The following is a 23,442-nucleotide window of genomic DNA, read 5'->3' on the forward strand; positions in this document are numbered from 1 at the left end:
GTAAGGCTGAACTAATCCGCTGAGTAGTGTTCAAATTAAATATGGCTAGCAGCTAAAAATATACCTAAAAATGTGCAAGACAATGAACATTGTCTTAGTATCGAGAGAGTGAAAACAGAGGAGAGAGAGGGGGGGAGGAGAAAGAGAAATGGGTCTGTCATATCCAAAAGACATAGAGAAGATGATCCAGAATGAAAAAAAGTCCCAACTTGTAAACTACACGTATGTAGGTCTGCTGTGATGTATACCTAACTTAGAAATGCTTTTGTCGAGGCACACAACACTTCAAATCAGCGATGAGAGGCTTAACTCGTTGGCTTTTATGCACCTTCAAGCAACCTGTTTAGTTATGTTAATTTGAGATGGCTGGATAATGTAGTTAATTTGGTCTCACAAGAGCTTTGGCAAGCTTAGCTCAACTTAAGTGGCACTAAAGGGAGGCTTAGTCTATCATAACCTCAGCCCTAGCAACCCACAGGTTTGCATCTTTATGTAATAAGCAGCAAATTTTAGCAAACACTTGAGGTGAAAACACACTAGGCGATGTTTAGAGTGATATCGCGCTGCGTAGCGCTAATCTGCGCTAGAACTAGCTCAGCGAGCTCATGCAGAGCGATAACGCTAGACTTTCTCTACAAAACTTTATCGCTAGTGAGATGCATTTCAATTGGTTGGTTTTTACCAAAATGCAATTTTATGACGGGTAATTATTTCTTACCGATGCTCACTAACGTACAGCTGCAACAATTTGCTACCTATTTTGTTACGATTGAAACACCTTCAGAACGAACGCAGAATTGTTCATAAATTTAATAAAAGCACTCCCAGGCCTGTACACCATAACAAACAAAGATTTAAAAAAATCAGAGCTGAAAACCAACATTTGGAGTCAATCGTTGTGCAGGTTTACCATCTTGAGAATGTTAAATATTTAATATATTAAATATAAAAAAACTACTACAAAATAAAATATATATAAAAATCATAAAATATTACAGTTAAAAATACAATAATCCTTTTTTTGTCTTTTTGTAGTGTAAGCAGTGTACAATCGGTGAAAGTAACATAGGTTTAATAACAAAAGCGTAAGTTGTTTACGCTGTTGCCTAGACAGCGCAATATTGGCTTACCAAAATTTATTAACAACTCCGAAGAAACTAATGATACGAAATTTTATTGGCAGTTTGTGAGCGTGCCCATTATATCGTTTGCTAGTGAATCGCTCAAGTGTGTTTAGGCAGACACCAGCGATATCTCCGCCCTCCTCATGGTGCTCGCAATAAAATCGCCTAGTGTGTTTGGACCTTTAAGAAGCTACACGAGCAGCTTTTCACATCCAACCTACTCTGTACAATTCTTAGAGCGCAGTTCATAATTGTTGCTACAATGCAAAAGATTATGTCAAATTTGTGTAACCAAAGGGTTGTGTCATTCTTTTTAACACAAGTTATGTGTATGCTGTGTATAGTAGCATAAGTTATGTGTACGCTGTGAATAGTAGCAGAAGAAAGATGTTGTTTAGCATACGCTACAATATTCATTATCAGTTTACTCATTATGAACCATGTTACAAATCCAGTTTAGAGTAAATTTTGCATCTATATGCCACTCACTTACAATCTCAAAGCATTACCCACCATTCCCTGCAGAAATGGTAATGGTACATTCCTACTTTTGAGATGGGATACCCTACACTAGCAGTAATTTAACAAGTATAGACAAATGCTAGTAAATTAATTAAATGATGAATAAAACTTACCAAATTTTATTGGCATTGAGTTAATGCTTAAAGCATTTCATTTTGCCTGGCATTTAATAGTCTGATGCATTACTAACTGTGTAATGTAAATATAGTTTTTCATCTTTGACAACATAAAAGAGATAAGCCCATAATGACCGCACTCTTTTAGAAAGCAAGTGTGCTGTTTTTTCTTCATCCAAATAAGCATTTTTACAACAAAAAGGCAAAATGCTTTTTTGCTGAAAAACCCAATAAGGACAATTGCCAATGAGCTGAAACCATTGGGAGGTGCTTTCAGCAACTCCATTAAATGCTATTATTCACTTCAATGAGATGCTGGGTACAGGCAAGACAATTATTCTTGTAACTCGGTATTTTAAGATGTAAAACCTGAGGCAGCGCTACAAGCAAATCAATAATCAACTTATGAGAATAACTACATTTAATACCCTGAAGAAAATGAGCATGAACCTTTGTAATTGCGTTTGGTGCGCAGCTAAAAGCAATCAGCGTTGCAAATTTGATCTACCCCAGAACAATGGTATTACATAACCTCCACCCATATAAGGATCGGTTTCAGCTGAGCAAATGCAGACAAGTGCTTGCCTGGTTATTCAGAGCAATACCGTGACATGATTCAGCATCTTTGGACTAGGAGTCTTCTAAACGATTGATTGTCTTTGATTCTTGCTGAGCTAACATAAGAATATTATTCGACATTATCATCTACTACCCTGTTTCCAATGCTGAAATTGTATCATTATAAACATATCTATTTGTTGTTGTAAACTGTCGCATACATGTATTTTACTCGATGCTTTTATCTAAATTAATGTTATATTGGAAATGCCTGATCGTGTTCAAGAGAAAGTTTTTTATGGCCTTATGATAGTGAGGTGGTAAATTTAATAGATCAATCACACCCTTACAAATGAGAGTTATCAGCCCGCACCAATATAGTCTTGGATTTATTTACTAGAATGGTTAGAAACAATGCTTTAGCTTTTTGAGGTCGTGATAAGGAAAATGGGATTTAGGTTCCCTACAATTTTTTTCTGCATTGGGTAACTCAAAATTCTTGGCTGTTATAATGACAAATGACCTAGTCTGACCTTGAGACGGACTGGGATCTTCGAACCAGCTTCAGGAATGGTTATAAGCCAACCATCGAGGTAGAGCTGAGTAGCCTGCTGATACATCATGTTAGTACATTCAGTCGTGATCACATCATAGTGTATCTGGTAGTACCAGCAAATCCTCTCAAACAGGAGACTGCAGGTCACCTGATCCAATCTCATCTGTGTTATCATGTCCATTACGTACTCTTCTCTTTTCAGCCGTACGCAGTTGGACGAACCTTCATATACAGATAAGATTATTATGGTTATAAAACCTAAATAGAGAAGATATATTAGAATCGTGCAGTGATTACATATGAACTGAAGTGTGAGCTGTCGTAAGGTGGCGAAACAAGGTGAGGAGTTGTGTTATTATTCAATGCTCATGTGATGCAACAACTCCAAAAAATTTGAAAGCACAGCCAGCTTTTCAATATTGCCATACAAAATTTGAATAATACAAATAAATAATATAAATAACAATATAATAAATAAAATACAATGAGCATGGATAAAAAAATCTTGATAAATAACATGATATTTGTAATAATAAAGCGTTCAATAATTGGAACAGGATTGTCAACACAGAACTTTGTGGCAGTGCGCCACATGTACAACATACACAATGAGAAGTATTACAATAATTGCTTGATAATATATACTAAGATAGATTAAATCACATAAAACAAAAAAATCTTCATTTTCTTTCCGAATAGAGCCAGTCATGACAAAAAGCTATAATTATGGTCACACTAAACCTATTCACATTTCTAAATGATTGAGATAGATTAATGTGGTAGAACAACTCCTTGAGTGGGTGGTCGGCGCTTATATTGGAAGTAAACTGGTTAACCTTACGACCCTGGTATCATGGAGTGTGAACAAAAAGGCGAGTTTCTAAAATCAGCCACTAAGACACACGCTTACACAGTATCATCTACCTGTGATAGGATTTGGACCAGGAGATTTGGAAGGCGGAGCTTTGGAGAAGAGGATTCGCACTACGAACTGTCTCTCTTATACGCCACACATACAGGCATTGCAGCCTACCTGCACCTATGCAAGTATTGCCGCCTGCACAGGCATTGCAGCCTTCAGTTTGCCTGTGGTAGTTGTAAATTGCCAGCAACAATCACAGCTCTCTTTTACAATGTTTAATGCTGTTGTGAAAATGCAAACTCAATGTAAATACTCTTAAACAATATTTAATGTTATAGACATAATGCAATCTCATTATAAATACCTACTGTATCTATATTTGTTGAGACAATTTAACTTTGTTTTTATGTGAGTAGAAAGGTATGATGGAATATAGGGTGCTTGGTAAGCAAAAGAGAAGGAATTTAAATATTGCAGAACTGCTGAAAAGATGAGGAACAGGGAGTAAAACACAGAAGAAGTTGTAGGCCAACTGGAAAGGATTGAAGAAGATGTCAGGGATTGCTTGTAATGGAAATGTGTCAGCCTAGTAAAGAGAATGATGTATCACACAACAGCATGACCAATGGTAGATACTAGGGAGATCATAGTCATTGGCTCAAGGCTGCAGAGCTGTGAATTGGAGCGATTAAGAGGGATTAGACGAGACATGGTTACATCAGAAGAATAGTGGCTAAAGAAGGATTAAAGGGACATGGAGACAACAGAGTTTGAAGGGATGCGGACAGTGATTAAGGAGAAATAAAGAGCACATGTACAGAAGCACATTGAAGGTAAAATGAACATGAAGCTAATGAACATCTCAACAGAGCTAAAGCCATAGAGCTGAACGGAATTCCATTTAAAAGTGGTGAGAACTTAATGAAAGGTTTTTCAAAACTTTTGAAGGTAGCAAAACTTGATGACATCAACCCTACACGAGATATTGACAATATTTATAGGATTAGACAGACTCTCAGAATTCTTGTTAAATTCATCCAGACAACTAAACGAGCCAATTTTTTTCAATTATACAGAAAAAATATTATTGATACTTCACTCTTAGGATTTCAAGAGAAAAACAGAATCTACATCAACGAAGTTTTAAGTAGAGAACAAAACGAACTATTCTGGAAAGCTCGAAAATTTAAAACAAACAAAAACTTCCGGTTTATTTGGACTTTCAATCAAAGAATTTACCTACGTAAAACTCCTGAATCAGATGCTGTTCAGATAAGAACCCAAAGTGACTTGGATGATTTGGAAGCTTCGCAGTAATCATGATTTGTTTTTATTACTGGTGCTTATATGTATTTATGGCAGAGTTTTGTGTAGACTGTGTACCACAATCTGTATTTTCTTTCAACCAGCTTCGGTTACCCACTAATAGTTTTCATGTCTTGAACTTTAATTGTCAGAGTTTAAAGAATAAATTTACCGACTTTGAATATTTTCTTTCAACAATTAACACTAGTTTTGATGTGATATGTGTTACTGAAACTTGGTTCTACGAGAATGAAGCTTCAAATTTTACATTGCAGAACTACTTTTTCTCAGGTACACAGCGACACTCCAGGGGCGGTGGTGCTGGGGCTTATGTGCGGTGTGGCATGGCCGTTGAGACGGTAGATATCACAATGAGAGGGACAGATGTACACGCTTTTAGACTAGTTGGTGGCGCTTCAGTTCATTCCCTTACGGTAATTATAATTTATCGTAAGCCTAGTTCCGACCTTGATTTATTTCTAAATGACATTGACCAGTTTCTTGCAACTACCTCAGAGTCTAAGTACCTCATTTTAGGTGATATCAATTTTGATTATCTAGATAAAAAAGCAAGTGAAAACTATAAAAACATAATTTCCTTATATAATTTTGAAAACACTATTACAATTCCAACAAGACTATCAAAGCAAAAGCATTCCTGTTTAGATCATATTTTAACAAACACAATGGAAAACAACATATTTTCAGGAACTATTAAATGTGATTTAAGTGATCATCTACCTACTTTTTACATAAGTACAAAAAACTCTAATTTTGACGATCAAATCAGTAACCTTTCAACCACAAATAAACAATATATTCATTACGATAGATTAGCACAATATATAACAAATACAAATTGGGATAATATTTTTATTTCTGAATGTCTCAACACAAATTACACCCTTTTTATTAAAACACTTCAAAATCTGATAGCAAAATCCACTCTTGAGAGGTCTGGGTCCTTCGGGAACAAGAGATTCAAATATACCAAACCTTGGCTGACCAATGCTTTGCTGAATAAAATTAAAAAGGAATACAATATTTACCGCCAGTTATCTAAGTCTCCTCTTAATACAAAATTAAAACTTAAATACAACAAATTCAAGAATCAACTGTCAACCGAATTGAATGCAAAATTTTCTTATTTCAAGGACAGTTTTAACAATTGCTCCAATGCTTCAGAAACTTGGAAAGTAATTAACACACAAATATTGAACAAATCGACATCAAAAATTTGCAGAGTACCAACCCAACTTGAAGCTATTTCCAACGCTTCCAATTTAATATGTTCAGATATAGAAATAGCTAATGAACTAAATACATATTTTACTAACGTTGGACCCTCACTAGCAAAAAAGCTTCCAACTGAAATTTTGAGCTACAGACTACCCGATTACAATCCAAGCTTTAAATTACATCCAGTTACCAGCCAAAAGATTATAGACACAATAAATTCTTTAAGCGAAAAGAAAGCTGCTGGCTTAGATGGTATTACAAGCAAAGTTATTAAACGCAACGCTAATTCTTTAAGCTGTATACTCTCCCGCATCATAAACAAAAGCATAACTACACAAATTATTCCAGATGGTATGAAAATTGCAAGAATTAACCCTCTGTATAAAAAAGGGAACATAAATAAATGTGAAAATTATAGGCCTATCTCAGTTCTTCTGATATTTAGCAAAATCACAGAAAAACTTATAAATTTCCAAATCATGGACTATCTTGAACGCAATAACATTCTAGACTCCAATCAATTTGGTTTTAGAAAAGGTATTGGAACAAGAGATGCAATTATTTCCTTTACAAACAAAACATTCCAAGCTTTTAACAAGGGAAATTGTGTTCTTGGTATATTTATAGATTTCAGCAAAGCATTTGATACCATTGACCATGATATATTGTTATTAAAATTGAAGTCTATTGGTTTCAAATTAACAGCTATTAAATGGATAGAAAACTACTTAAAAGATCGGAGTCAAAGAACAAAAGTAAATACTACCCTTTCAACACCACAATCTATAAAATATGGTGTTCCTCAAGGATCTGTATTGGGTTCAACTTTGTTTCTAATATATATTAATGACTTAGCATGTCAATTAAAAGTACTTTCACCAATATTGTATGCAGATGATACTAATCTTTTTTTTTAATCCAAAGACCTTCACAAGCAAATGCATTCGATAAATGAAGACCTAAAAATCCTTCAGAGTTGGTGCAACCAAAATAAACTAACAATTAATTTCAACAAAACTTGCTACATTTTATTAAAAAACCCACAGAACTCGTACCACTTTAATGAACAATCCCTACTAATTAATGGTCATGCAATAAATAAATCTGACAATATAAAATTTTTGGGAGTACTTATTGACCCTCAGCTGAATTGGAGCAATCATATATCCAAACTGTTAAAAGACTTTAGACCTTATGCTGGATTGTTTTTTCGATTGTCTCAGTACCTCTGTAACGATGTTTTGCTAATTCTGTACAATTCCTTCATCAATTCCAAACTCTCGTATTGTGTTGAGGCATGGGGAAATGCTCCAGACTGCTACTTAAACAAAATTAAAGTTTTTCAAAACCGTTTACTCAGAATAATTAACAAGAAAGCTTATGACTTTTCAGCTAATCCGCTATTCAACCTAAATAGAATTTTAACTATTAAAAAGTTATACAAATACAAAGTACTGATAAAAGCACACAACACATTTTACGAAACAAACAATAACAGGACGATAACACATTTAACTACTCGTCAAACACACATAAACCTAAAAATACCATTGTTTAAATCAAAAGCTGGTCAATGTTGTTTGGATTATCAGGAGTCATTGCTATGGAATCTACTACCGGTTACACTGCGTAAAATTGTAAATGCTAATTCTTTCAAAAATGAACTGAAGCGCTACCTCAGACAACCAGACGACTAAACCAACTAGACATACTTCTGCTGACTCTACTTTCAGGTTCCGCGCCTTGATTAGCCTTGCTATTGCGCACAGGGACCTCATCATCACCTTCCCTGGAGTGACATTTTTTTTTTCTATTTCTCTTGTCTTTTTATACTGTTAGAAACACTCTTCATGTTATTTTTTGTGGTTATATTATAGATGAAAATAAACAAACAAACAAAAATAAAAGCTGCTGAAAGCCGCTAGTACAAGCGTCAGCCTTGCACCAAATGTTCTGTGCAGCACACCGGAGGCATCAAATATAAGTAAGATTTTTTGTCCTTGACTTTTACTCAAATCCATTTTAATTAATAATGTGATCTTAAAATTTTTTAAAATTCATATTATTTTAATATGAATTTGACTTTTTTTTTATTTAAATTTAACAATTTTGAAAAAAATTGAAAAACTAAAAATTTTTGAAAGTTCTAAATGGTGTTACACTACCATAAAGAGGCGGGAGTTCTTAGCAAAGTCCAACTAATTTATTAGAGATTCCATTTTAAAACACACATTGATGATGATGAGCAAGCCAGTCACAACAAAGCAGCAATAATAACTATCAAACATTTCTAATACAAGCGAACATGCTAGCATCAGCGGCAGCGTCAACATCTGCAGATCAACAGGTCAACATCTGCACATGGCAGATGCTCCATCTTTATGCATAGAATCATCAGATAACAGAAATAAAAAACCTATGGCACAGTTTATGAATTCCCTAAAGGACAGCAGCTGTCAATATGCAATGCACAAGAAATGATGTTAAACAACTACTACAACCACAACTACTATTACTACTACATGTACTATTACTAAAGCAATTACTGCTACTACTATTATTACTACTAATATTACTACTACTACTCTTACTGCTACTATTACTACTACTACTACTACTACTACTACTATTACTACTACATGTACTATTACTAAAGCAATTACTGCTACTACTATTATTACTACTAATATTACTACTACTACTCTTACTGCTACTATTACTACTACTACTACTACTACTATTACTACTACATGTACTATTACTAAAGCAATTACTGCTACTACTATTATTACTACTAATATTGCTGCTACTACTCTTACTGCTACTATTACTACTACTATTACTACTACTATTACTACTACTATTACTACTACTACTATTACTACTACTATTACTATTAATGCTATCATTACTACTCCTACTACTACTAACTACGCAGACCCCTCAATTTGAAAAGAGCAATAGCTAAAATAAAAGTTACTATTGCAAAATAATAACCAAAGCCTGATATATGTTGTTTATATTTAATGTTTATTATATGTTTATATTATGTCTATTACTATTTAAAATGTTGAATAAAAGGTTTGTTTTATCAGAACATAAATGGTTCAGTACAGATTATCGACAGCAGTGCTCATAATGTAAGCAACAGCATATGTTATGTGAGGTGGAAGGGTCACAGAAAAACGCATGGCAACAAAAAATTTTTTGATGTTAGTCTCTTTCAAGAGATGATGAGCTTAAAGACCTAAAATTAAACCAAAACAACTTCAAAGTCACATGCCCATGAAGTGAAAGGACAAATCGCACAATTACAAAAAGTAAAGCTAACATTTGTTTCCAAATTATAAATGTAAATTTCTTTCAGAAGCCAGTATTACCACAGGATTATGCATTACATAATTACCTAGACTACATAATCACACCAAGGCTGACAGTAAACAATATATTTTCCGCTATTTTAATTTTTCTCCCTTTGCAGCAAAAGCTTCAAGAAAAACATCATTACTAGTCAGCCATTTCTTGTAAAAAGTAGACAGCTGTGTCAGCATGTTTGAGACTATACAGTTTATACTACAATTAAAAAACTATGAATATAATTTTTGCAAAACTTTTGATATGATATATGCGTGTAGTCTCATAAACACTTCAATTGCTCTGACTACAACTGCTTGTGAAACTAAACTAAACCCAATTTCTGTTTTTTTTTAGTTTTAGCTTTATCCTTGACCTGCTAAATTGGACCATTCCGCTTCGGTAATTATCGTGACTAAAAGACAAAGTGCTGAAAGACACTATCAGGAACAATTGTATTTGGGAATATGGTGGTTTTTCAACCTTTTTTTTCTCTATTAATGATTAAATATTGTTAGGACACGCTGTCAAGCATGTTTCTTATGACATATCCCAGTTATACAGCAGTGAACTCGATTTTAAAAGAAGGCCTACTGTCAAACTTCAAAATACTAAGTTGATCCGACTCAATGTTTTTTGTATGCCAAAAACATCCTATGCTGGCGCGGATATCCTTATGAGAAAGTATTGCATATTTTCTAATTCGTTCCACAGTTCTAAAACTTGACAATAAATATTTTAGACGTAGAGCAATAAAAGAATATAACCGATGTGAAAAACTAAATGCAAAAGATCAATTATAAATAAGGAAATAAATAAATAAAGTGACCAATAAAAAGAGATTCTCATTGTCACAGTGCTTTTATGTTGAAGGCAATGTGGAAGAGAGGTGGAGTCCTTACCAAATCGACGTGAGCATAAGTCGAAATTTATAGATGATGCTTTAGTTAAAATTTTTGGGGGCATATTGAAATTCTTGCACAAATAAAATATGACGAAATATACATATTGTACAGCAAGCGGTTAACAGACAATATATGATTAATGATTATGCGACTAGATTTTTTTATTCTTAAAAATTTTTTTTTCCGGCAGAAACTAAAATCAAAATCTTTTGTGAGTAACCTGAAAAGGATTTGGCTCGTTTCGAAACAAATTGTTTAGCAAACAGATGACCAATGCTACATTTTTTCAAAGATCCTACAAAAGCTAAAAGCAAAAGGACTAGTGTGCTACTGTGCTACTACAATAATAATTTACGATAACAGAAATTTGCCAAAGCACAGAGAGACGACTGAACAAAAGCAATGAGACTTTCGCTCTCAAGTATTCATATTCAATATAAGAAGTTTCATTTACAGAATATGAAGAATATTTATTTACAGATACAATCATTGAATATATTGACATCTGACAGTAAGTTTATCAACAGTCCCTATATAAACTTGTGATAAACATTTATATAGTGCCATGCGTAAAAGCTGCTCAGATTTTTATTTCATTTATATATATTTTATTTTACATATATATTTTATATATATTTATTTAATTTTTATTTTGATTCCATTTAATGTCCAAGAAGCATTCAAAAGACAAACCTGTGTTGTAGAGAGCAAACATAGCGTATTCCTCCATCTCAGCTTGGCTAATCACTCCAAGTTTGGTACATATTTCCTCAAGTGTCTCCTTGACCAGCTAGACAAATGGTAGCTCAAAGTTCGCAGACTGATATGGTTTAAAGAGAAGTGCACAGATGATGAGAGCTGATTCACATGAACAGGTACTTTTTGTGTAGACAAGGGGCCCAAACATCAATAAGCATCATAAGGAACTTTTTCAACAGCCTCTCTTAATAAATATTTATTTATAATTAATTTTGTATATATATTTTTATATATATTTTATATTATATTTACCTATTTATCCATCAGGCTGCTAAAACATAATACTTTAAATTGAATGAAGATTGCAGTACCATACGCAGCTACTTAGGTATTTGTTATATAGTTTAAGGCAAAATGAGGTTCTAAACAAGCTGAGCTAAACTCAGTATGTGCAGACATTCTGAACTATCAAACAAAGGATTGCTAAAAAAATTATTAACAAGAGAGGCTAAATAGGAAGTTATCAATCATAAAGATGTATAGAAGCCATCTGTACTTTTACAAATGAGACAAGTTATTTATTGGCAATCAATGATTGAGTTCAATGACTTGAAACTACTTGAAATAGACAAACGCAGTATCTATGTGAAAACCTGGATATTAACAGACTTTATAGGGTGTCACGCAGCATGCACAAATGAGGAGGCTATGATGCAAATTAAAAAGAACCGTGTTAGCTTTCTCCACAGAACAAGTAGGTATGTAAATGATTGAAGTTGCACAATATACTGTAATATATATCTAAACGATTTTGCCACTGAAACTATCCTTTCAAAAACGATTGGAAACTTTCCACCCAAAATCATGCATTTCAAAACCAACGCTGCGTAAATCAATATATGTACGTTCTTTCAATAGCGAACACCAAAATCCAAGAACAATACGGTCTATACCAAATATTAAATCACTGGTGGCTGGGACAAACCCAAAGTGCATAAACAAGAAACCGTTTTACATTGTTCAATAACAATTACAGACCTTCCAGCATCATATAGAGCAATTCATTGGCTTATTTCACATGCTATAACATCAATCTACGTTCACTGCCTTCGGATTATTTAGGTGCTTTTAATTGAGGTGCCTGTGTACTTATAAACTTAGAGTTATCCTCTCTACAATCAATGCATCACCTACTACATTTATCTCCAACTTGTTTATCGCAAATGCCAATTATCACAAATACTACTGATATGTTTTTTACAACTGCGGAGAGTACGAAATTAGAAATGAAACAATACTCCATACTTCTACAGGTAGTAAGCGAAAAGTGCTCTTAAGACACTAATGAAGGAATATTATTGCAAAAGGCCATGAATGACAAAAAGCACTTTTTGTCATTCACTCCAAACCACTACAATAAAGATATATTATCAAGTTCATCTTAGTTTTATAAACCTACTAGCCGAATTCCCAGCGTTGCACATGTAATAAAAAAATGACCCAATGACTTTGAGTAACTTATATGGTTAGCTAGTAAACTGGTCGTCTAAATCTTTGCTAAAACAATAGCGGTGTTTGAAACCAGCTTGATAATCATTACATTATGCGTAATGATCACCTGTGCTAGTTAATAAACCCAAGAGTATTTTAACTGATGTAATGAATATCATCCCAATCATTCATCACTATGGACAGTTAGATATCGTAGTGTGGTGAATTATATCGCTGGTCTACCAACTTGGAGGCTCCGAGATCTTAAAATGTTCCTTCTTACACTGTAGATGTTCCTAAAACTTTATCGCTCTAACTGGACAGACGAACGAAAAACATTGAGATTTATATGTACACATTGTATATATTTACATCTACTTTGAACTTTACTAAAATAGTTTCTCAATTGACAAATAAAGCAAACATGGAATTGCTCACTCATTTTGTATAATCATCAAAGAAAAGAAATTCATACCAAACTTTTACCTGTGGACAGATTGTAAGTAGAAAAACGGACTACATGGAACTGTTACGACATCCTATCATAATTTAAGAACCAGACTGAATTTTCTTTGTCCTCACAGGATCAATAAATTATTAACAGCCACTTCAAATTTGTTTAGATTAACTTTTAAACAGCTTTAAAAATAATTGGGCAAATACTTTTGTGTTTGAACCATTTGATTTAAAAACTTGTTTAGACATATTTAAAAAAAATTTAAATCATGGAGGTTTACAGTTAAGAACATATTTTTTTTACACATGAGAAGGTAGAATATACTAATTTTATGTTCATAAAATGCTAGAATGCTGCATGACTTTTAAAGTATATAACAGTAATAATCCAACTGCTATTCACTTAAACATGTGATACATCATGTGACTGGTATCTTGTTATAGGCACAACAGCTCATGAAGAGTTGAATTGTAATTATAATAAAGAGCAGAATACACATTGCAGCTACATGTAAAAGATAATCCTCTACACAATCATACATAATCATTTAGCAATCAGAACGGTGATCTATCAAATAATAGGAAAAATACTAACACAAAGGCTACTCACATCGAGAACACATATTAACCAGCGTGTTGCAGATATTTTACTTGCTAGTAATATTACCTACTAACGATTTTACCTACTAGCGATTTTACCTACTGGTAATGTTACCTACTGGTAATGTTACCTACTAGCGATTTTACCTACTAGCGATTTTACCTACTAGCGATTTTACCTACTAGTAATTTCACCTACTAGTGATTTTATCTACTGACAAATTTGCCTACTAGCGATTTTACCTACTATTGATTTCACCTACTAGCGATTTCACCTACTAGCGACTTTACCTACTAGCGCTTTCACCTACTAGTGATTCTACCTCCTGGCAATTTTGCTACTAATGATTTTACTAGCGAATCATAGATCCTGAAGTTTGCACCAAATTGAGCAACAAACTGAATTGCTTATAGTTCTAACTTCTACAAGGCCTGCCAGTCTAAACGATTCATTAACATCAAGGTATGCCAATTTGACTAAAAATTGTCTCACTTTGACCAAAGCGAAAAATTTTATTGCACTTTAGCTTTCTCCTTGACCAAAGCAAATGAGGCTACTGCCAGTAACATGGATTAAAGAAGGCTATTTGTGTATGAATGGTACATGTACTTTGTAAGGAAGTTGCGAGAAAGGTGCTTCGTAGTCTGAGCTTCAAAGTACTTGATTACAAAAAGGGCTATTCAGTGAAGGTTTTTAGGCCAAGTTTACCGTGCAGGTATTAGAATCGATTGCTGAATGAATGTTGATATAGGTTGAAATTACTTTACCATAATTGGTTCCATGTAGCCTAATTTTAAGCAGATAAGCCTTGGCCATAATCAGGGAACATCATCAAATGATGACTATTGAGTGTTAAACAAAAAGGCTAGCTCAATCTCTACTGGAGAGATGTAATCTAGTAATATTTTTAAATTACATACTGATTAGCAGGTAACCTAAATTACATACATAAATACATTTATAACAATATATTACATATTGCTATAATATGTATGTTACGTATAATGTTATAATATAACATCATTAATACAAATTTAACCTAAATGGCCAGTTTTGTAAATATCAGATAGAAAAATACCAGTGGAGTCATTTTTGCCAAATGATAGAACGAGTACTAAAAACTAACTTCGCTTAGAACTTTTTAATATTTAACGTTAAGTGAGGTTTATTTGTTCAGTACAGAGTCTGCAAAAGCCAACCTGGACAATTGTATAACCTTTACACGGCGTTCGCCACGTATGTGACAATACTGAGTTGCGAGCCTACACTCACCGTGTATGGAGTGATGTTGACTGTAATGCCAGCATCAGAACCTGGAATAAGTACGGTTTGTCTCTTGCTTAACTTGCCTCCCTGTAAAATTAATAGTATCGCATATAAAACTGTTGATAGCTCTTGGTATATTAAGCACCTTGGTCACATCTTGCTGATCACAGAAAAACAAGCTGATATTGCTGATATGAGGCATGTGGTCATATGAGCTACTTTAACGGTACGTTAAAATTCTAAATGCGTGATGTGTACACTTAGACGGTACTAATGTGGCGTTCAAATTTGCATCATATACCCTTATCAATTATAGAATAATTAGCACCCTGGCAGTTCTATGTGGCTTGAGAGATCATCATGTATAATAATTATGTGTACAATTATTCTTAGATGTTGAAAGGTGGTCGAGTGGTACAGATAGTAGTGTGCGCGACTAAGAATGCAAATATATAGGTTCAATTCCCGTGCAGTGCAATCTATTCTCCTAATGCTCTAAGTGTGGCTTCAGATGGACGGACACGACTCTTATACTAAAGACTAGCCATATGCCCAGCGTTGCTCGTGTATTAAAAGCAGCTTATAAACAGGGGCAGGTAATGTAGTTGCCTCCACTTGACATTAGTCTGGTGCGTTGCCAATGGCTAATTTGAGTAAGCTACTATCCATATTGCTAAACTTACTAATAAGAACCATGAGAGCAAGCTTTGGTGATGTTGCGTAATGCAGCATGCGTGCTATGCCTATTTTTAACGGCGATAATGACACATATCGCCTAATGAATCCATTGCAACTCGAATAGTTTAATTGGTTAGGTTTTTGCCTAGTGAATGGGAGATTCCGAAATCAATTTCAGCACAAATCGATCTTTCATTCCTAAGTTTCACAGCTATAACTGGACAGGCTGAATGACAGACTTTAAGATTTATATATATAGATGAAGACAGTGTTGAGTATCTAAGTAGGCCTAGGCCTTTTCAATGATTCGGAGATAGCGCAACTCCGAAGCACTGCGCATCATGGAAACATAGTGCATGTAGGCCTAGGCCTTTTCAATGCATTATTAAAAGCTGTGGCCTGAGATCTTTATAAATAGTTTATACTAATTGTCAGCTACTATACCGAATGCTTGCTGTATAATTTTTTAATGAATCAGTATGTGGTCACCCTCTAATCGATAATGTGTTAGCATGCCAATTACATATCATTGAAAGTAGCATGGAAGGTAAAACTCCAAGCATATAGACATGCATAGGTGTAAATGATGGCTTATCATGTCTCTGATTAACGACAGATATTCTTTATCACGAGTATACCCAAAAAGAACCCAGAGCGCCATTAAATGTCCAATTTTCTACTACAGCACCTCTCATCCTAAAAAGCTAATGGTGAATTGGGCATAGCGCTCTTATGATAATCCCGATTTAATACCTATGTGCCGAGTTGGAACCATTTCATGTGGTTAAATAGCCAATGACAGATCACATTAGATATTCAGTGATTTCACATTTCTCATTTATAAGCATTATAGTATGACCATTTCCTCTCTTACTTTGGATAACTTAAAAGGAAATAAGTATACCACTGAGTAGCTTCATATTGTTTTGGTCTAAAAATATTTAACGCAAGTATTTCAAAATTGCTAATTTGAATAGGTTAACTACATGTCAACTTTTATTACCTCTGGCTCTTAAGGTTCTATCACACAATTTCTCCAAATCGCTATCTTCCAAAAACTATCTTTATGTGTAGTAACACTGGGCAACATATACTATACATACCACATACAAGCACCTATTGTCATTACTACAACAAACCAGTGCCATTACCACAAGCACCTAGTATCCTTACTAAAAGCACCAAATGTCATTACTACAAACACCTAGTGTGATTACTACGAACACCTAGTGTGATTACTACAAACACCTAGTGTGATTACTACAAATGCCTAGTATGATTACCACAACACCTATAGTGTGATTGCTCCAAAACACTTAGTGTGATTACCACAAATGCCTAGTATGATTACTACAAATACCTAGTGTGATTACTAACAATACCTAGGGTGATTACTACAAAAACCTAGTGTGATTACTAAAAGATAAAAAGACCTAGTGTGATTACCACAAACACCTAGTGTGATTACTAGAAATGCTTAGTATGATTACTAGAAATGCCTAGATTAGTTCCTATAAACATCTAGTATAAATACTTCAAAAATAGCATTAGTAGGACACAAATCACAATCCTGACAAACATTTCACACATAACTAAATTAATGTGAAATATTAAAAGAAACATTAGTACTACTCTATGAATACATATTCAGCTATACCTTCGGTGTTACAAAACACACTATTAGGAACAAAAGTGAAAATTATTTCCTCTGGTTAGCAATGTAAGCATATAGTATTAAACAGAAGCCAACTAGAGCTCACTACTATAAATACAAGCTCTGTGCAATAAGATTTTAATATTTTCCTCAGTCCTTAACCTACTCTTTAATAAAGTGTTCTTTTTAATCATAGCATTGAATCTAATAACCGAAACAAGTGGTTTAAAAAAATTTGGAGTATTACCTATCGCAGAAGAGACAATCCTGTGTTTGCTACTAATAATTTACATCTGCTCTATTTGATAGATTAATAATGAAGTGTGTATATACCTGGGCTCATATTATACAACTATTTTTGCAATAGCTACTATTTTCATTAGTAGGGCTCATATTAGTAAAGCTGACCATATCATTTGAAAAGCGCTATAAATGTGGCTACATGAGGTTACCACACACTATATTCGACAATAAAAACTAATGCTATAACTTGTGTTTTTTTAGTTGTGTTTAGTTACTTTGTTACTTGCATTGGGTGAAAGCAGGGCATGTAAACTAGCAACAGCAGGCATAAAAACTAATTCTGGAACCTGGCTACAATAGAAGTTACCAACTGGTGCTGAGTTAACCATTTGCCTGCAAATGATAGTCTCGGATGGCACTAGTTGACAAAACTGGGCTAGTACCAGTCAGGAAGTCACTGGCAATAGGTAAAACTCAGCCAGCTGAAGCACTTTGATGAGAGCAGATAGACTACAGTATAGAGTAGAGATGAGCTAGTGCAGAGGTAATCAATCAAACGTATCGTCTGTCTTCACTAGCCCAATCTGGACATGATACACACATGATGTATGGCAATGCCTTGAAAGTCTTCTAGTCATATGATGAGGTTATAGAATACCTCTCCGGTTGACAGATAGTAAGAAGGCACACCTACACTCAGGATGTACAAAGACCACACAGAAAATTAAGAAAAGACAACGTCCTTCTGTAGATTATAAATGATTTGGCCGGTCAAAGCAAAGGACCTAATCTTTGCCTTGATGATTTTTTAGAATAGCTGCCAAACCCTAAAAGAGAGCGTAATCTTCAAGCTGGGAGTGAGGGTAGAACGTTAATTTGTCTTCTTAGTTCAGAGAAGTTGGACTTTCAAGTCAAGCCAACAAGTTTTGAAGTTACCTTTGGGGGATATCATGTCCGGTCGGCATGCACAGAAATTGCAAGCCATTTTGCAAGTTTCGGGGGAAAAGGAAAGGGAAATTTTAGTCATTTTCAAAAGAAGTCATAGAAGTGCAATGAGCATATTTCAACATTGCATTATTACTGTTATTGCAAAGCACCTGTGTCAATGCATTATTACTATCATTTTTGTAATTATTATGCATATTAATGACTCTTTTTAACACTTACTCATTCTCCTGCCTAGAAAGTTATTACAACGCTTGAATTATCTGCTGTGCTTCTTCTAGAGGTAAAACATAACGTACAACCTTTATGTTAGCCCTTATTCATAGAACGGGAGAAATAATAAAATACTAACAGGTGAGCACACTGAACTATTTAATATCAGCCTATAGATAGGAGTTTAATGAGAAACCAAGGCTCTGAAACTTACCAACAATTGGTAAGATATAATTTAGTTTATGGCCAATTCTGTTTGTTAATTATTTATATTAATAAATCTCATTTTGTCACTGTGTGTTTCTGTAAAGGCTGGTTCACACTGTCACCATATGTTGGAGTTGTCCTATCAGTGATTATTCGTCAATTATGTACACCTTAAACCGAAGGAATTGTCAAAGCAACGCAAATACTTCGGGAAAGTTTGGAACTGTCAAACTTTCCCGATAATTTACTGAGCATCCACAACAACCTGTGCAATGTGTACAACTTTGGCGATGGTGATTGACCTCCCCGAATTGCTTTATCCATATTTTCCATTCTGACAGTTGCTGCGGGACTAGTCACGATTAGTGTTTCATCATTTCCACGACCAAATTTTATAATGAGAACGCTATGCCCATAGAACACTTTGCTGATGTAAAAGCAAATGGATTCGTGATAGTATAAAAATTGTTATCACGGACGATCACCAAAGTATTGTGTGATTAACAGTGACATACGGCGATAGAGTGCGGAACCAGTCTTCAGTCTGTGAAAACGCTATGCGCTGCCTAATATCTGGTCTTATATTCTAATATTTTAATATCCTAATGTTCTCTTCCAAACTTCACATGCATATGCACCCTGCCTTCCATCAGGTCAGCTAAAATATTTGGTTTCAGAACTTCACCTGGTTCCTGTGAACCAGGCTCTTAAACACCCACCTGCAGGCTATCTGGTTAAAAATGAAACAGATCTCTGGCATCATCGGGTTAACAGCTTGAAGTCAATAAAGGTCGAGTGACCATTCACAAATAAAAAACCCCACACAGACCAATATTTTATTATTGTAAGCGTCTCAGGTTCAGGAATTGTTATCACCACTCTTTCCTTGACAGTACTTTCCTTCACTAAGGCTACTGCTAAGTACACTGGCAAGTAAAGTAAGCATCTTATTTCACTCTATGACATTAAGAACAATTTCACTCTATGATAATAAAGACAATTTCACTCTATGATAATAAAGACAATTTCACTCTATGACACTAAGAACAATTTCACGCTATGATAATAAAGACCATTTCACTCTATGACACTAAGAACAATTTCACTCTATGATAATAAAGACAATTTCACTCTATGACACTAAGAACAATTTCACTCTATGATAATAAAGACAATTTCACTCTATGACACTAAGAACAATTTCACTCTATGATAATAAAGACAATTTCACTCTATGACACTAAGAACAATTTCACTCTATGATAATAAAGACAATTTCACTCTATGACAATAAAGACAATTTCACTCTGTCAATAAAGACAATTTCACTCTATGATAATAAAGACAATTTCACTCTATGACAATAAAGACAATTTCACTCTGTCAATAAGACAATTTCGCTCTATGAAAATAAAGACAATTTCACTCAATGACAATATAGACAATTTCACTCTATGACAATAAAGACAATTTCACTCTATGACAATAAGGACAATTTCACTCTATGACAATAATTACAATGACTAATAACAAGTAAGAAATAATTGAGTGATAATTTCAAACTCTTTCATCTCTCAATGATTTTAGTTACTGATATAAACTATACTTTGCAACTCCATTTTATTACTAGTAGTAAGGATATTTGAGGTCTTGAAACATACATGAACATACATGTATATGTTGGTGCATTCTTGGGTGACTAAAAAAAACCCCAAATCTAAAACCTTAACAGTATACTATAATTGCTATTAATATTTCATTAACAAAAACGTCTGAATAAATAACAAAAATGAAAATGTCTCAAGAGTGTTATGAAAAGACTGAGTAACAATTTTTCAACCATTATAACAACTTTTAAAAAATTTCTAAACAAAAACGCTTATGCTTATGGATTTGCAAGTAGTTTTTACTAGAAGAGAGTTGAGCATAGTTCCTAAGATTCTTCTGACTTATGCTGGAACTAAATTTAGATTCATCTGAGTTAGCCAGGCTTCAGTTCTACAGTATATGCGGAGTACCACTGAATTTACATTTGGCCATCTGCCAATGCAGTAGTTTATGAAAACATGTAACAATCACTATCATGTTTTTATAGCTCTAAATAAAATAAAAATCCATCCATCCTTATTGGATGTGAAATATTTAATCATATTCGTAAAATATCAGTAGGCATAAGCTCTGCTGATTCACCAAACGCTGCAACAGTGACAATATATGGCTAGCCTATGATTAATTTAGCAATTTAGCCAGTTGGAGAAGTTGAGGCCATTCAATGGAGATTGAAAAACTCCTCAAAACTCATGTTTTGACTTGTCAACACAAAATTTAAATTTGCCTCCCATAGTTTTTCTTTACATGTTGATGTTTACATGCTGTCGACTAGGCATTTTCACTGCTGCCGATACAAACTTTCCTAAGTGTAAATAATAGGAAGTAGTATAAATGGCTGTTATAATAATTAATAACTATACACGGCATCATAGACTTTGAAGAACTTTTCAATATTGCAACGAAAATAAAATATGATTACAACTGAATTTAAATCCTTGGCAGAGTGCACCTAAAAAAATTAACCTTATAAAGATGCAGCCATAGTTGTATCGGTAGCGGGATATGCTTTTACGACCAATATTAGCCTTCTTTAGGGCTCTACAAGTTCAGAGATGTAGAAAAAAAATGTTGCAATAATATATTGCCTATAGCATAAAGCTTTCCCAGAGCCCGTTAAACATTAGGTTACACAGCTAAAACAACCACGGTTAGCATTCAACATCGACTGGAGCTTCAGGTCAAAGAAAAGAGGGACTCTTGTCATTTGCAAGATGAAAACGACTAAAACGTGCAAGTCATTGCTCAGACAATTTATTACTCAGAAATTGTTATTGGATGTTTCGCGCTTGGAGAAAATGGCTTTAAAATTCCCTTTTCCACATTTTGTCAAGGCATGCTGCGGAGGACAGAAGTGCACCGCTATAACCTCTGGCATAGAATTCCTTATCTTTTTCAACAAAGTGGTTGCGTTAATCCACAACTAGCAAATGTCTATTGAAAAACTCATTTACGGTAACTCTATGTGCGTTCAACTCTAAATCTGCAACGATGGAAACAGTGATTGAGGAGAGGTGTTTTACCTGCTGCCTGTTAAACAGAGCATCATATAGTTTGTTACATTATTTCCCACTACTACACATTAGTTTTCACTTACAGTTATGGCAAGGATCTCTTCCGAGCTTGGAATGTTTCTCCTGCCGCCATGTTTAAGAGTTTTACGGATAGCAAGGAGGCATGTGGAGGCTGCACTATGGTAGGCGCGAGAAGGGTCGGAAGCATTTTGTTGAAGGTAGGTAAGAAGAAATGGCTTGAGTATGTCTGAGCAACTGAACCAGCAGCAGAGAAGACCGAGGAGTCTCCAACCTCTGAGGCAGCCATTGCTGTAAGTTTAGAGTTTATATATACTTTGAAGCTGCTTCACATTACATTCTTTACAATGACATACTACATTATCTTTACTTTATGTTATATATTATACTTTACGTATTATATTATTCTTTACAATGACATGCTACATTATCTTTAATTTATGTTATATATTATTCTTTACGTATTATATTATTCTTTACTAAGACGTACTACATTATCTTTACTTTATATTATATATTATTCTTTACATATTATATTATTCTTTACTATGACGTACTACATTATCTTTACGAGAATAAACGCAATGGTAACAAATTTGGTAACAATGATGATTCTTAAAACTTTTATCACCTTAGCCCTTCGCATGACAAATGTGAATTTGTCATAATTTGGATTAATCTGCCTAAGAAGTGACAGGGTAGGAGGCAGCAAGGTAAGCACAAATGAATGAATAAAGTTAACTAATGCCTTACTTTTGCTGAAGCACAGTCTTAGAACACTAATCTTCCACCACGGTTTGACCTTGACTACGTATTCTGCTCATATTGACTAAAAAGCCTTTATCTAAAGATTTTACGCCAGGCAGTTGAGATATAACTCATGCAGTTGCTCGGTGGTTACGATTCTGGCTTCGAAAAGCATTCAACCACAATTGCTTCTGCACCAAATCTCATGAGCAAGTGGTCACAGTAAATCCTATACCATGAGAAGTTGACATTAATGTTAGGAAACAAATGAGTTGCGTAAAACAACTCCAGAAACTTATCAAACGAGCTTTATGAGATTTGAGACAAGATCTTTGAGATTTGTCTTTTCTCTTCGTTACAATAGGATTCTTAGGTTTTTTACCAGTCTTTAATAATTAAGAAAATGAGACTTTAATTACTTATCAATTTATTAGTTTTGATTAAAATCGTTCTCATCGAGTCAATAAAACAAATAAAATGCCATATATTTTTTATAGAGTGAACAGCTACAGATTTTTCCAATTTGATTTTTTGTATTTTAGCAGCTAATAGTATGACAAG

At 34.2% G+C, this 23,442-nt stretch overlaps 1 protein-coding gene across 3 annotated transcripts in view; it reads right to left on the reverse strand.

The window, feature by feature from the left end:
• The window catches only part of LOC137393243 (unconventional myosin-XV-like), a 42,475-nt gene that overhangs the window by 8,402 nt on the left and 10,631 nt on the right, over positions 1-23,442 (reverse strand). For 2 of the 3 annotated variants that reach the window (XM_068079702.1, XM_068079700.1), the window contains exons 9-12: positions 22,200-22,425; positions 15,061-15,141; positions 11,235-11,331; positions 2,854-3,098 (exon numbers count right to left, since the gene is read on the reverse strand). In XM_068079702.1, the coding sequence (XP_067935803.1) occupies positions 2,854-3,098; positions 11,235-11,331; positions 15,061-15,141; positions 22,200-22,425 (649 nt within the window). Of the gene's footprint in view, positions 1-2,853; positions 3,099-5,321; positions 5,330-11,230; positions 11,332-15,060; positions 15,142-22,199; positions 22,426-23,442 lie in introns of all 3 variants that reach the window. The other variant, XM_068079701.1, reaches the window with a different exon arrangement.

The sequence above is a fragment of the Watersipora subatra genome, chromosome 4 (assembly GCF_963576615.1).
Source record: "Watersipora subatra chromosome 4, tzWatSuba1.1, whole genome shotgun sequence".
In the NCBI taxonomy this organism is placed as follows: domain Eukaryota; kingdom Metazoa; phylum Bryozoa; class Gymnolaemata; order Cheilostomatida; family Watersiporidae; genus Watersipora; species Watersipora subatra.